The 16,582-nt window shown below is 40.2% G+C and overlaps 1 protein-coding gene across 2 annotated transcripts in view; it reads right to left on the reverse strand.

Annotated features, from left to right (window-relative positions):
• Positions 1-3,202: 3,202 nt before the first annotated feature.
• The window catches only part of LOC144017437 (E3 SUMO-protein ligase PIAS1-like), a 53,865-nt gene continuing 40,485 nt past the window's right edge, over positions 3,203-16,582 (reverse strand). The window contains exons 6-13 of one of the 2 annotated variants that reach the window (XM_077519021.1): positions 15,031-15,136; positions 14,261-14,334; positions 13,934-14,094; positions 13,287-13,426; positions 12,765-12,984; positions 12,125-12,264; positions 9,932-9,972; positions 3,203-6,499 (exon numbers count right to left, since the gene is read on the reverse strand). In XM_077519021.1, the coding sequence (XP_077375147.1) occupies positions 6,203-6,499; positions 9,932-9,972; positions 12,125-12,264; positions 12,765-12,984; positions 13,287-13,426; positions 13,934-14,094; positions 14,261-14,334; positions 15,031-15,136 (1,179 nt within the window). In that variant the 3' untranslated portion in view covers positions 3,203-6,202. The remainder of the gene's footprint in view (positions 6,500-9,931; positions 9,973-12,124; positions 12,265-12,764; positions 12,985-13,286; positions 13,427-13,933; positions 14,095-14,260; positions 14,335-15,030; positions 15,137-16,582) is intronic. The other variant, XM_077519020.1, reaches the window with a different exon arrangement.

Below are 16,582 nucleotides of genomic sequence, written 5' to 3' on the forward strand. Positions count from 1 at the left end.
TTAAAGGGACAGTGTGTATTATTTTGTGCCATAAACAAATTGCATGCAACAATTTTGAAGCAGGCATACTCAGAGAGATCACACTTTGCAATCTTACCACCAATTACTACTGTAATAGGATTTATTTTGACATTGATGTAGGTTTCTGATTTGAGATTGAGTTATATTGGCGGAAGGACACCTGTGGTGATGAGGCGAATGATGAGACGGCTTGTGAGAGACATGTTGTAGTCACTCGGGAGCGAGGCTACTGAATAAAGTTTGCTGAGAAGCCCTGATCAAGAAGCTAATGCTAAACTAGCCGCACATGACAGGAACTTAAGCGTGATCAATACTTTTTCCACAATAAAGCGAGGACAACGGATTGCTGCTTTTGCTTTTGTTTGACGGAGGAGCACCACACTTAGCTAACCGATGTAGACACTTGATACAGTTTATTTCCATGACTTTCAGCTATGGTAAGTCATTTTTCAAACAAGCTGCCCTTTCTGTCAAATGGTAACTACCTCACGAAAACAGCGTGTTACATTTTATTATTTGGAGTGAGCAAGCGCGCAAGAGTGGCTAGAAAGAACTTGCTGGAGCGGCTAGTGGGAGAAGCTAACAAAAGTTAGCGAGAGCAAAGCACAGGGAGACAAGTGGCGGGAGCCCGAATCACGGCACTCGGCGATGACCACCAGCAGGGCCCAGTTGCGGAAGGTAAGCTAGCTGCAAGCACCACCAGAGGGGCTAACCACACACCTTCGTGAAGTTCTTCTTCCTATCCTGAAAGATGGCGGTGAAAATTGTCAGCCTCCCGAAGGTGCCGCATGACCTATTTAATGTAATTAGTGATTACTAGACAATGAATGTTGATGTGATAGTTTTTTGATTAGTTCACCACTAGGTGGCACTAAATAGTACACACTGTCTCTTTAAGATGACTTTTTGTCTATCCACATATGTAATGGGCACTTGAGCAAAAACACATTCAACATAGCCTGCAACACCCCGTACACGCAAAAATTGGAGTCTAATACACACATATTGAATTCAATCAAATACTGAGGAGTGTCCATTCACCCTTTGTTTGACCTTCTTGTTCACGCTCAAAAGTTTGGTGAGAGTCAAATCATGAATAAATACGCTGATGACTTGCCATCAAATGTTCTTTTGCACATTGTGTAATTATGATTTCATCCATTAAGTTAACTCATCATGACTTGATGACAGGAAGGAATGCTACATCCATTAAGTCATCATGACGTTTGCATGAGCGGGCTCGTATTCTTGCTCCATTAAAGCTCTGAAGAAAATGAACATGTTTTTGTTAATAACTTAACTGTACCTTAATCGTCTGTCGGGGGGGGACTTCTGTCAAAGCAAGTCAAATATAAAATGGAACAAGAGAGATCCGGAATGATGGTGACTCATATGCAAATCACTTTTGTAAAAAATACAATACACATAAAATAATACCAAATAAATAAAATACTGCACAACACAGGAAAAACATGAGAGCTGACTCCCAAAAATGGGTGTGTTTGATAAGACTTGGTGGATTCTTGTGAGAATTTTTATTTTTTTTTATTTTTTATTTTTTTAAAGTCCTTCTTGAACAAACTTCAACAGAAAAGGGAGTCCAGAGTTTTCCCCCAGAAAAGCCTGGCGGCCCACCAAGCCTATGAAGCACTAGTGGAAACCCTGGCGTCTGCTCCTGTTAATTCATTTAAAAACTTTCTCTGGCCCACTTCAGGTCTAATGGGACCTCAGTTAATGGTGGTTGTCCCAAAAAGTCAACATACACTTCCTGGGACAACCTATTCAATGGAGAGAAGGCAAAGTGAGTCATTTGTTCTGAAAACTCTTCTATGGACTTGAAGCAAACTTAACTAATTGGCAAACATCGCCACAGGTGACCAACCATTCAATACAAAAAAAATGCTGACTAATGGCTCTGACTTCATTCAAACTGCTAAATGGGAGGCGAGAGTGAAATAGGGGTGGCGCACGCCAAACGGTGGCACTTGTTGTCAGCCGTGATTGGAGAGACAGTGACACTTGGGAATGCGCCGTCTGACTAACAGACATTTCAAGCAGGCGAAAGGAATGTTGAGCTGAGCTTGAATGCAGCCGAGGCGAATGTGAAGATGACTGCAACGTGTCCAACACCCAAAAACACAACATGCTGCACATTCATGAGGACCAAATTCCAGTTTAAGAGTCACCTGGTGAGGACGCTTCAACCTCGCATGCTGACTAGCTTGTGCGCTACACAGTGGACTCCTCTGAACAACTTGACCCTAAAAATGTAATAAAAAAAATGGTCCAAAAGTCAAAACTTAAGCAAATGACTTGCAACCAGTCTAGGGTGTAACCTGCTTCTCACCAAAAGTCGGCCAGGTTGAGATTCAACTCACCTGTGGTCCTAATGTGGATAAACCGTATAGAAAATGGACGGATGGAAGTCATAAAGTACAAGTTGGCTCTTAGGGATGGGCATGATAACCAATTATTTGATTTATTGACGGTTGATTGGAAAAAGGAGGCACAATACTGCACACTTGATTCAGTTCCAACTAGTTTATGGTGTGACCTGATCATGAAAAGCTTGACATGGGCTAAGAACCACATCCACGTAGCATTAATCCGCTCAGGCGTTCAAAACATTTGTAGAACGTTTCATCCTTCAGTCAAAGTCAATGTTAAACATTTCTTGATAATAGTATGGTTATATGTGACCTCACTAGTCTAAACATAACATTCTGATGAATATTACATTTGAGGAATATGAGTTATGAAGCAAAATCCAGCCATTTTTATCCATCTCAGGGGGCGGCCATTTTGCCACTTGTTGCCGACTGAAGATGACATCACAATTGCTCAAGGTCACGGGCGACGACCAATCACAGCTCACCTGTTTTCTGAAGCTGAGCTGTGATTGGTTGTTACCTGAGCAACTGTGATGTCATTTTCACTCGACAAGAAGTGGCAAAATGGCCGCCTTCTGGTACTGATAAAATGCTGGATTTTGCTGCTTTCCTCACATTTCACTAAAACAATATTAACCAGAATACCGTATTTAGACTAGTGGGGCTGCATTGAACATTTTTTTCCCCAAGAATTTTATTTGGGTTGACTTCTCCTTTAATGAGAAGCGCTTATACAATCGACTGTAATTCAAGCACCCAAGCGTTTGTTTTCATTGGTTTCAAAGCATGTCAGAGTTACCCCGGGTTTTCACCGGTTGCGGTTGCGGTGCGGTTGCGGTGCGGTCCGGCGACGCAAGCAATTAGATTCCATTCATTCGAATGGTGCAGTTTACACCGCTTGCGGGTGCGTTGCGTGTCGACTGCGGAAGGATAGACCTATTTTCTATTTTTGCCGGACGCCGCAGCGTTAGGCCTCCGGCAAATGGCAAGCTAGCACAAAACACATCGAGCGGGACAGGAAGACCGAGGCAGTTTCAAAATAAATTTCCGTTTACCTTTCAGAATAAAACACTCGCCAGCTCCTATTTCTCAAGTTTTTCAGCAAAACGTGACGTGGGCGTCGCCGGGCCATGTGCTCATTCACGGTTTAGACACCAGCGAACATGGACGAGGAGAGGTTTATATTGGAGGTGGAAAACCACAAAATAATAAATGACACGACACATCCTTTTTTATAAGGACTGTAATGTATTGTGAGTTTGATGTTCGCGATTGCTTGTTGTGCCCGTCTCGCTTGCCGTACTGAGCGGCAGCCGGACGTGGAAGACAGAAATAAAGAGTGGACCCGCACTGACCCGACTCTCGTTATTAATATACTTTACAAGGACAACCAAAAAAAGGATGCTGCATGTTATCTCATAGCAGAAGAAGAAGAACAGGTTAAATCAAAAGAAGTCCACCTCTCGTTGTGAAATGCCACATGATCGCGCGCGCGCGGTCCCGCGAGACACGTTGGGAAGTGGGAGGCGACGGAGCTGCCGGACCGCAGCTGTGCGGAGCCGGTGTGGATTGACAAAAAAATTGACCCGTCCGGAGCACGCAGTCAAGACGCACCGCACCGCAACCGCACCGCAACCGCATCCAGTGAAAACCCGGGGTTAAAAATAGCTGTAAATGGATATAGACCTTTCCAGCTGACGTCACTTTACCCAGAATGCTTAGCGACCACTTACCCTCTTGGTGGTCAAACAATCCGTAGAAAGACACGAAGGGAGCAGCGTTTTCGGTGAACGATTCGTCTAAACATGACAAATGTACTAAAAAGACGTCCATAGTTATCATAGTTAGCGTTCTTAGCTGGTATCAGCAAAAGCTGGAGTTGGTTGTAGGGAAAGATCCGTATCTACTTTCACCATCGGCCTTATCACAATATTTGAAATGATCTCATTGTGAAGAAGAGCACCTACACATGGGAGGACTTTGACTTGACGCCCTCAAGAGCCTGAATTCTTAAGAACTATTTTGTGTCTGGATGGGTGAAGGATGTCGGCTGCGTTGAACACGACAATGTTTGTCTCGTAGCAGCAAAGGTACGTTCTATTTATCTTTTGCTTGACATGGTTTACTGGTGTAAAACGTTATTCATGAAATCGTTTGTGTCCGGATAAACTCGTCTTGCTGTACGTCCGCGGCGCCTCCCGGAGGGGAAACATCCCATAACAAATGAATGTCGAGAGCTTGATTTTCGGCCAGCGTTTTCGTTAAAAGGTGGGAAACATGTCAAGTGTCACAAAAAACGTCCCAAATAGGACACTACATTACTGCGAATCATTGAAACCAGTCATTTGGAGCCGCTAGCTGGAAGAAAAAACCCAAAACAAAAAAAAAAAAAAGTTGCGTCGTAGTTTCACGCTAGCCACTGTGCTAGTCTTTTACTCCTCACCGTCTTCCGTCTGGTTTAGAATCACTGCCGGCAGCCGAAAGAATGATCTCATCTCTGTTTGAGCTATTACAGCATCCGTTGGCCGCGAACAAGTTTACCAGAGCATTGGTCGCTGGTTTAGCAACTGTTTGACCTATTTTGTAGCTCACACCGATTGTTTTCGAATTCACTCGCATTGACGCGCTGACCATCACCGCTAGGGGCGCACTTCAACGTGACGTCACACTGGAAGGGTCTATAGAAATGTCATAAACCTAACCCGGATTTTCCTCATAGTCCAATGCCCATCCCTAATTGAAGAGCGTTCAAGCTTCAAGGGTCCACTGTCCTGTATTCCAAAAGTCAAGCTAAATCCCCGCCAATGATGTACTTGTTTGTCAATTCCTGCCAAATGCTTCAATGCAGGTGCTTTCAAAAACAGGAGACGTATTAAGACATGTTTCCACCTTCAATCTCTACATGCAGTGACGCATTCACACAAACAGGCACTAGTTGAAACTCACTTCCGCCGTGGAACGACAGCTGCGGTTTGACTTTCCGTTCAACTGCATTGTTCATTTATTGTGAATGGTCCAGCAAGAATGCGCTTCAAGTGTCCAAAAGACGTAAGCGGACTCGCTTTCTGAGTGCTCCAACTGCACTCGGATTATCGTCAAGGTACCTTGTTATTTTTGGCATAAGCAAAAAAAAAAAAAAAAAAAAAAAAAAGATTCCTTCCATCTCATGATTTACATATATAAATAGTGTGACACTCTAAAAACTGTCAAAATGCTGCATGTAGTCTTTAAAAGGAGTGAAAATGATGAACCGGGTACGGCTGCTCCACCATTCCCGATCACACAATCAGGATCACCTGAACGTGTAAAGGAATGCATATTGTGGAAAAGCAGTATTTATATGTGGGAGAAATGGCGGCAGGAGATTTGAAGGGGGGTTGATGCAGTGAGGACTTCAAAAGCAGGATATGGCTAAACAGCTTATGTAAGGGCGGAGCTACACAAACTATAACATGGTCAAAAACAGCAGTTGAAGCAGCTCACTCGCCTGGACGTGTCCCCATTGACCATACAAAAGTCAAAGAAGAAAATAGATTTTGTTCTCTGTACACGGTGACCCACCTTGTGTTCATTAAAAAACAGAGCAGTTGCTGTTTGTGCCAAGTTGGGAGCAGTAGAGCCACAATGTGAGCCACTCAAAAAGTCAAAGTGCTCAACTGACCTTCACGACTGTTTCCTCCCGCCGCTCCTCCTTCCACGCCGACGAGTCGAATGACTCGAGTCTAGTTTGCGAGTCACTTCTTTACCCTGCAGTTTAATTCATGGTTGGATCCAGCCGGACGCTCCGCGAGTCAATCCAACGATATCACGTCAGGAATTCCTCCGTAAATAGCTGCCACCGCCGCTTCCGCGCCGCCCCGGCCGGCCAGCACGCCGTCGTGCGGGTGCGACGATAAGGAGTGAGCGTCCCGGAGGCCGCCGGGCGACACCAGGCCGCCGCCGCCGCTGCCGCCGGCCCCGTTGGTCGGCGGCGACAGTAAAGATGCCGAGGAGGGGGAGGAGCCGTAGGGCAGGAAGCGGTTGAGCAGAAGCTCGTGGTCGTCTGAGGCGGAGGCGGCGGCCGCCGCTGCCATCACCATGTTGTAATGCTGACGGAGAAGATGTCGGTCAAATAATAAGCAATATTTGCAAACTGACTTTACAGGGGCATCTGGTCAACTTCAGTTATTTCAGGTTTTCACATTCAAAAAGTCATAGTCATATAGATTGATTATTGATGATTATTATGATTATTTGATGACTGTATCTCAAGAAATTTTAAATTTACAAAAGCACTCAAAATTAGTTTTAGGTAAATGTTTTTGTAAATACATGTATGTGAGTGCAAACTTGAGATACGAACGCTGCATTCGTGACTACAAGCTGTTTAATGCCACTTCCACTTCAAGTTTAAGTTTCATATCAAACAAAAGATTTACATGTCTTTTGAAACAACCAAACGACAACCTCAAGAAAAACCCCTGTAGCTTAATGCTAACACATAAAAAAAAGAAAAAAAGATGCTATTGACATGCTAACGGTAGCATCGAAAGTTGCAGTTTTAGAAGCAACAGATATTTGTACACAAACGGAGCGACACTTGGGATGGTCTTATTAAAAAAAACAAAAAAACTGTTCAAACAACAATGAAAAGCACGTACATATCAAGGTGTGGGGTGACTTTATGGAATAATTTGGAGATGGAGTACAAATATAAATCTGTTTAAAAAGAAGTATAAGAAGTGACAGGTATGGAGAAGAGGAAATGAGTTAGCTGGGATTGAGATGTAGGTATAAATAAAATAGTTATTATATTATATACATAATTTTTTATAAGGTTTATATTTTTTGTGCTATGTCTATATGGATAAGATTAAAATGGATGTGTATATACATTCTTTGGACATAATATGAATAATATTCAGTGTTTATAAGTTAACTTACAAAGGGGGAGAAGTAAAAAAAATAAAAATAAAAACTTCTCCCTACTCCTTTTCTGAACATGTGTATATGCTATGTGCTGTTGATATGCTTTATTTGTATTAATTATGTTTGCCTTTTCTTTTATAAGGGCCCAAAATAAATAACTAAATAAATAAATTCAAGATATCTGTATATGTGATGTCAGTCAATAGCAGTATCAGGAAAAGAAGTTCTGTACGTTCTTAAGAGCACTTGGGCTGTAATTATTATTCCAAAACAAAACCTGCCACGCAGTTTTAGGTGTTCATCACTTAAGCAGTAGAGGGCACTCATGCACTGAAACTTCCCATGGAAGAAGACACCATAAAAGCACCTAACACAGGCAGCTCACTGATCTGAATAAATGACTGGCTAGCCGATAGGCCATACATGCACGTGCAAGTCGTTGAAGCGACAGGGTGGCCATCTTGCTCCTCCCATCTCGTGTGTAGACTATTGTATAACCTATACTGTATATGTACAAATTAGACATCTACAGCTCGTAGGCAGTTAGTATAGGGTCGAGGGTTTGTGGTGTGGTGGTTACTATTTTTTAACAAGTAAAAAAAAAAATTAACAAGTGGACGTGGACGGTATGTACCGCTTTGAAGACCCCCTTTTTCGTTTATCGCTCAGTTCCTTACACCCCAATATTAGATTTGGCAGAGGCATCTTTTGTTGAATTAGTTATAATTCTTTAATAATATAAAAAATACAAGTTTTCCTCCTGTAAACATCATTAAGCATATAATTTATGTATTTCAGGCAAGTTGTAAAATGTCTAAAGTCCTCTTTCTTATTTATGTTTAACACATTTAAAACATCATAAATCTTGCTGTTTCTACTACGTACTAGGGGTGTTAAAAAAAAAATCGATTCGGCGATATATCGCGATACTACATCGCGCGATTCTCGAATCGATTCAATAATCGGCAGAATCGATATTTTTTTTTTTTTTTTTTTTAGGATTCACACCTTGAGCATGGAAGAATGTTATATGAACGGCACATTAAGCCTTAATATTTTTATTTTAATGCTGTTCAAATGTGAAACAGATTGCAAACTGTTTGTGTACAGTGGCTCACGGTTATAAGCCTCAAGTTTTAGATAAATATATTCATACAAATCTTACAGTGTACATGTACAAATTTACTGATAGTATTTTCTAAATTTGAATGGAAAAAAATCGCAACAATCGACTTATAAATTCGTATCGGGATTAATCGGTATCGAATCGTGACCATTCGTATCGGGATTAATCGGTATCGAATCGAATCGTGACCTGTGAATCGTGATACGAATCGAATCGTCAGGTACTAGGCAATTCACACCCCTACTACGTACTGTCTCAAATGTTCTCCAATTTCGATACTTTAAATGTATAGGATCGTATGCCGAGAAACGTTTCTCGGGAGGAGCAATATGGTGCCCTCGCAGCTTCAAAAGTCTTGGCCTATCGGCTATCCAGTCATATATTCAGATCAGTGAGGCAGCTCCCCTCGTTTACCCACTGATTATTGTTGAAGCACCATCTGTAACTTAAGTGACTTTCAAGACACTATTACATGTGTAATGTTGATATAATGATGTATGTTTGAACTAAATGGTAGGTTAGTGTTTGTTTACCTTGGTGGTACCTTTACCTTAGTGATAATCGCTAACGTGCTAAAGCTAATCACAATTGCTAAGCCGTTTAGCATAGGATACTTTTGTTGGTGTTTAATAACGCATATGTATAGAAGATAATAAATTATGAGTACCTATATCCACTGAATTCAACTTATGCATAACCTTAGTGGATAAAAAAAAGAAAGAAAAAAAATTATATATATATATATATATATATATATATATATATATATATATATATATATATATATATATATATATTTATTTTTATTTTTTTATTATATTAATCCTTTGTCATTTTTGGTGTGGAAATCCACTACTGTCGGACATAATCTCCCCCTCAAAAAAAACAAAACAAAACAAAACAAACAAACTTAAATTTCTTTTTCTTTTTGCTCGATTAATCAGTGGAATATTCAATAGGATAATTGATTTTAAAAGTTTCAATCGTGACAGCACTAACTACCACTGAAAATGATGACAGCTGCCTCTCAAATATTTCAGCATGCATCCTGGTGACATTCGGAAAGGACGTGTACTCAGCATTGGGAAAGCTGACCAATAAAAAAAATGTCTCTTTATCGTCATGAAATGTTTTTCTTCACAAACTCCCCTTTTCTCTCCGCTTTCTTTTCCTGTAGCAGTTGCCAAGGCAATCAGCTATTTCCTTGTCAATCACAGCATGCTGTTTGTGCATCAGTATAATTACACTAGATGGTGTTTCAAAACGTTACTTCCTGTATTATTATTTTTTTTTTGCAATAATAATATTGGTATGTGCGCAAGCTTCAGTCGCAGACTGTAATTAGTTTTAGTTCTAGTAGTTGGTGCGCATTTGGCCTAACAGTACATAGGAGTGAGCTTTCACAATTGTAACAATGTTTCTCAACATAACTTCACAAAACAAAATCCCTAAAAGTAATGACAGCGTGTTGTATTGCGACCCATACCTGATGATTGTCACCTTGCAGGAAAGAGAAGAAGTTCAAATCTGCAAAGGAAGAAGGAGAGAGGTTGGCAAGACAAACACAAGTATGTGTTGTTACGATACTGCATTAAAATAGTGGTATTGGCATCGGCGAGTAATAACAAGTAACATGCCGATCACGCAAGTGTTGAGGCTTGTTTCCGGCTGTTTGGCATATTGCAGGTGTGAATATTTGTGACATTGCCGCAGTAATGGCTTTGTTTTGGAAACTCGACCATGCAGCCCCCCCCCCTTTTTTTTTTTTTTTTTTTGTGCATCTTGAAACATCCACACCACGGTTTTTTTTTTGGGGGGGGGGGGTTCCATCAGAGAGTCCTGTATTTCAACTGTAATCACGTGTGGGTTTTTCTTTGCATCTCGAGCAATTTTCCAGGCTGTTGTGGCAAACATTTTTGTTGGTCAACCTAATCATGGCTTGGCTTCAACAGAATCTCTCATTTCCCACTTATTCATTTGAGTTTCAACACTGATTGGCATTCTCATTTCCTGACTTGGATAACTTCTTATATCCCTTTGCTGTTTCATACAGTTTAAATTACCTTTTTCCGCAAATCTTTAGGCAATTATTTTGCTTCCCCGCTGACTCAGAATCCAGAGATGTAAGTGCAAAGGTCTGTCAGAAACTCACTGACAGATGGCAGGTGTGGATGTTTGCCTTTGGTAGCCATTCAAACCCATTTATGTCAACTTTTGTGTGTATGTTATGAGGCCAAAATCACAAGCGTATGTAAACTTTTATTCATGGTCGTTTTTGTACTTTCTTCTGTCATTATGATGTAGAAAGAGTCATAAATGGCTTCACCCGAGCACTAACCATGAGTGAAATAAGCCTTTGTGGGAAAATAGCCAAGAAATGTCATTTCTGTCAGGGTATGCAACTTATGAGCACAACATGTAAATACATGTAAATGGGTATTTGTTAGAAATGGGTAAAACTAAATTTTAAAACAACTGAATAATTACTTTAATAATTGTCATTGTCAATTTCAATCAAAAGTTGCTTTGAAGTGAGATAACACTATCAACTGCACAGAGTGCAATAAATCTTAATAGTTTATTTTTGCTTTGAGCTGACAAACTCAAAATAGTGACTTTACTTAAAAAAATGACAATCTCTCTATTTCCTCTTGCTGCTTATGGAGACGCGGTTGGTTGTTAGGAATCAGGTGTTTTTCTGTATTTTATTATTCATTATTTAGTTTGACATTAAAATACATGCGTGAGGGAGACACCATAGAAGCGTGTGATGTTTATTTTTATTTATTACTATAAATTCTTCCACGCCGCTAACTCTTGCAGGTGGCTAATGGCAACTGTCTGAGGTAGTAACAGGTGCTTCTCAAATATTGATGTCACATGTAGACGCAAGTAACGCTCTGTGATAAATTGCTGTAATCTAGTGTTAATTTCGTTAATAAAAACTAAAAAATATTTTTGTCAACATATTTTTCATCAGACAAAAACTAGACTAGACAACACTAAAACCCTCTTTAACAAACAATTATTAGGACTATATCTGCATTTTCGTCAACTAATGAAGATGAGACGAAAATATACTTCACTTAATAAAAACTGGACTAAAATTTGGACATTTTAGTTCATGAACAAGATGAAAATTACGTGATTTTGTAAAATCCAGTTTCTTCCAAAATGTCACTGTTACACTGTCATGTGACAAAAAGTGACACACCCCCTTTTCAAATCTGCAGCTAGCGAATGCAACATGCACAAACACATGCGACAGACAGGTGGTGGATTCACGGTGAAGGGTTAATATATAAAAAAAAAAAAAAAAAGAGTAAATTATTGTTAGAAAGTAGTCACATTAATATAACGGCTATAATGTTCCAACAATAATGTTAATCCGACCGCTAATTAATGGTGGCTAATTTACTAGCTTGTAGCATGGAGGCATAGTAGCCACTTGTTGATATACTCTAATTGTGTGTGATGTTGTTTCTCATCAAAAAGTAAATTTTATGTGAAATAGTTTTAGATCTGAAATGTTCAACATTATCTTCTGACCAAAAACAGAAAAAATCACGGGTAAAATGATTTTCCTGATTAAAACTAGACTTAGATGTTGACAGTTTTTGTTGACTAGAACTAGTCAAATGACACTTTGAAGAGAACTCGCTCTTGTCTTGGTGATTACCTGGAAGGTCATTGGTGGTGTGGTAGTAGGGTCTGTAGTCCTGGATGAGCGGCGGGACGGGCGGCATGTAGCTGGTGTCCACAGCTGGCATGCTGGGAGCACGACTCACAGGGGAGGCCTGGTGGTGCAGGTTCAACACCCTGATGGCAGATGACACACATTGATTTTGTTTGAAGTCAAACTTTTCTTGCACTTCCATTGACACAAAAATACAAACTTATGAATAATGTCATATGGTTGACTTGAACCAATTTTTGGATGGAACACAGATATGGGACATTCCGATTGCATTTTTGTGGGAATCCGCATGGTGCAGTCAACATTAATGAAATTCATTTTATCCATTACTGATCCTCACTGCACATGTACAATGAATTAAAAACTACTAAATGATTGTTTTCCATGTCTATTTCTTCCGGAAAAGTCTCAAGTATGTCGCAAGGGATTTGAAGTACAAACGTTACACGCGCAACCTTTTATGTGGCTGTTCAAGCAAAAATGGTGAAAACCTATTTGTGCATTCAAGCCAAAACCTCTTGAATCATTTTAAGACATGCTTCACTTCCCAGGTGAACCTTTTCCACGTTTGATGCTTTCTAAGCTACGAGAGCAGACAAAATTAAAACGGTGTCTGACTGACCCTTTGTTGAGGACGGGCGGCGACGTCGGGGAAATGGATGGACAGGATCGTTTGGCGGGAGGAGGCAGCGGCGGAGAGTGCTGCTCTTCGTCTTCTGAGGAGCTGTCCAACGTCAAGTCGATCACCGCCATTTTCTTGGCGCTGCTGCCGTCACCGCTGCTGCTGTGGTTGGCCGACAAGGAGCTCTGTTGATCTGAGCTGGCAGACGTCGGACACGGGCCTGGACAGACGGCGGCATTGGCAGCACACGTGTCAAAATTCACCGATTAATCAATCATAAAATTAGTCAGCAACTGTTTATCTTAAAGTTGCCCAAATCCTCTGCTTTCAGCCTCTCAAGACTATGTATTTGCTGATTTAATTAATCGATTAATTTTGACAGCTCTCGACCAAACCAGTACCGAGTGATAATCAATTTATGATTCAACACTATTATTCCTATATTCACTTGTTGAATAACTTTATTACTAGCTCTTCTTATCAGGTGCTTGCTACGTCGTCCTGCCACCATTCGCTTCTTACCGTTCAGGCTGCTGCTGTTTAAAGTAGCACAGGAGACTTCCTGCAATTCCTTTTTTGTCCTCATGGGGGCCCAGTTCCCATCTTCCTTGAACTGGATCTCATCACAATCCATGCAGCTGTTCAGGATCTCCACAAAAAGCCTGAGTGATTTGGCAGTGAGATGCACATCAGCCAACAGAAGAACAACAACAAGCTAGTCAAAGTGAAGCGGTGTCACATTGTGCAAACTTTTCACATTACAGCTAATCTGTAACATAGATGGATTAATATGGAGGCTAGTTCATTTGGACTTTTGTTTCAATAATTATGATGATGCTGTTTCAGAGGGAGAAAATAACCGCAAGCTGGTGTGACTGTTCACTTCCGCATCAAAAAGAGGAACTGAACATTGCACAAGGTTTGATATTTATTAGCTGTCTATAAACAAACTAGATACATCGGACAAGTTAAGTTGAACTTGAGATATAATGCAGTAAATTTTAATAAAAATGTACAGTACTTGACAAAAAATAGTTGAACGTACTGCAGCAATGTATAGTCTAAGATTCAGAGAATGAAAATTTTCCAGGATAATTAAGACTGTCCACTAAAACGAAATTAATAAATTTTTCATTGCTCGACTACTGGTTGAGAGTAGCGTAAATTACCCGTCAATGATGAGGAGTTCATACGGGGCCTTCTTGTCGCACACAGGGCAAACCCAGGTGGGCTTCTTTTCATTCATTTGAATATACAGTGTGGCGTCAAAGCACTGCAGGTGGGAGCATGTGAGCGCCCGGCATGGAATCATCAGCCGCATCTTCCCGAGCTGCACAGGATGCACGAATATGTCAATAGGGAATAAAGAGGTCACCTGCACAGCAGGGGCGCAAAGTACTGTGTAATGGAATGAATGTATACAGCTCTTTTTTTTTTCATTTTGCGTCTTAATGCCAAGAGAATATCTTGCCTTGAAATGAAAGCAGCATGCTTACCGGGCAGAGCAAAGACACACGAAGGCTCGTTGTGGCTATTTCACTGTCGGGGTCCGCTGTTAGCTTCTCTTTGACTGTTGGCAAACGGGAGAAAAAAATAATCAATACCAACATCGATATGGCAAAGGCAATTTAATGCTTCAATGTAATAAAGAATGAAAAGTAGTCAGAATGTTGTAAATGTAATCTTTCGTGCATTTTTCAGACTACAGTCATTTCATATCCTCATCGTACCTGCTGTACTAAAAAAGCTGGCCTGGTCAAAAAGGATGCTACTCATAATTTCATATTTTGTGACACAACCCTTAGAGGGTATCAATTCTCTATCACCAGGGATCTTGGCCTCCTCGTGAGTAAACAGTTCAGACGTTTTTGCAAATATTAAATAGGGTTTAAAATAGCTAGAATAACTTGATGCTGTGTGTTTGGGTCTTTATCCTTTTGGAGGACGTGTGATCACACATGAATCAAGCTGTCTGACACTATGCACAATGTCTTGATATATACATATTCAAGACACCTTATGTTGGATGAAGCAAAGCATCCCCCAAACTGAGCCTTTTCCATGTTTCACAAGTTATGGACAAAGCTGTGAGCCACGATAGGATTTTTTTATTTTTTATTTTTTAAATGTTGTTAACATGAAAACTCAAAGCTAACACTTAAAATACTGTCAACTGGAACTGGCAGAGAACAGAAACTTTCTGGGTAGCTACAAATTGGTACACTGTAAATGAACATCAACGCTTAGAGGTTCAGAGGGTCCTTACTGAGTGCTCTGGAGTGGTCTGGATTCCGTATGCCTTTAGCCCGAAGTCTCTGTAAAAGCACTGTGGATGACTGCTGCTTCACTAAGTACACTGCCATGGAGTAATTCTGTGGAGGTGAGAAAACCAACAAATGGATAAATGAATGAGCAGCAAATGGACACCTGCTTGTCTAAGACACTTTGAGCCTTGTGAGAGGGATGATACTGCCATCTATTGTTTTTGTATGGAATTACAAAAAGGTTTATGTGTACAAAATTGATTGCTAACCCAAATATATATAGAAGCTGATCTACAAACGGGGAACCCAGAATGGCATCTGCCTAACGTGAAGAGGAATTGCAACAGCTGGTTTTGTGTCCTTAAATAGCGCATCTGAAAGGCAGGTGCAAACCATGTGTGAGCATGACGAGTAGGCGCAGGCAAAAAAAAAAAAAGAGGGAACGATGGAAAGAAAATCTTGTTCTGCTCACATCAACAATTTTGAACATCAAAATTGAACAAATTAGCAAGATACATCATCTGTTCAGCACTGTGACTTTGTAGCTTCACAATGACCAATGGCAAAGGTGTCAAACTCAAGGCCAGGGGTCAGATCTGGCTCGCCACATCATGTTAGGTGACCATGCTACGTAACGCAGGTATGTTTACTTAACGCTTCCTGCTTAAATGTATACCAAAATTACACACGTTTTCACTTCTGATAATGTTCCAAAGCAATTTCATTGTTTTATAAAGCACATTAAAAAAACTACAACAGCACTTTTTTTTTCATATTTATGAAAACCGTCATTAAGATTTGATAGATGACCGATAAATAAATATCAGTGGGCGGGAAAAAACAGCTGACCTCATCTTGTGGCTATAATTTGATTTACAAGACTCGACAGCTCCCGATTCAAAAACAAACAAAACAAAAAAAGACAACCAATCAGAAACAGAGCTAACTAGCTTACAAGGTGTCAATCATTTGTACCCTGGCAGGTGCACATCGTGGGCACAGCATCACTCTGAACTGTTAACCTTACTACCACAGAAAAGTATCTTATTCAGAATCAAGAGTTACATTAACAGTAAATGTTATTTATCCATTTGAAGATTGTTTTTTGGAAAATGTTGGGCAGGACACCTGGGATGAAGAAAATCAAACAAAACTTTTATGCAGCAGCTGCTTTCCCCAAATATACAGGAGCAATGAATATCTGCAATTCAGCTAATACAAGGCTTCAAATATATAGTTTTTTTTTCTTTGTGGAGCAGCTTTGCAAATGAATTATTTATTTGAGGAACAACTTTTTACAGCAACTTTTTTTTTTTTTGCAGGTTAAGGCCAGGGATATGAAGTTTTATTAAACAATACAAATATAATCTAATTTCAGTGATGCCTCAAACTAGTTACATACTTTTTGCTAAATGTCTAAGTGACTCCCCTTTTTGCCGAATAACTATATGACTGCTAATTGTGCTTTAAATAGGTATGGGAAACCAAATGCCAGTGTGTACCATGTATTAATCACAAAGGTCATCTTATATTCATTTATTTTTTGTCATTATA

Source organism: Festucalex cinctus, chromosome 4 (assembly GCF_051991245.1).
Source record: "Festucalex cinctus isolate MCC-2025b chromosome 4, RoL_Fcin_1.0, whole genome shotgun sequence".
NCBI lineage: Eukaryota > Metazoa > Chordata > Actinopteri > Syngnathiformes > Syngnathidae > Festucalex > Festucalex cinctus.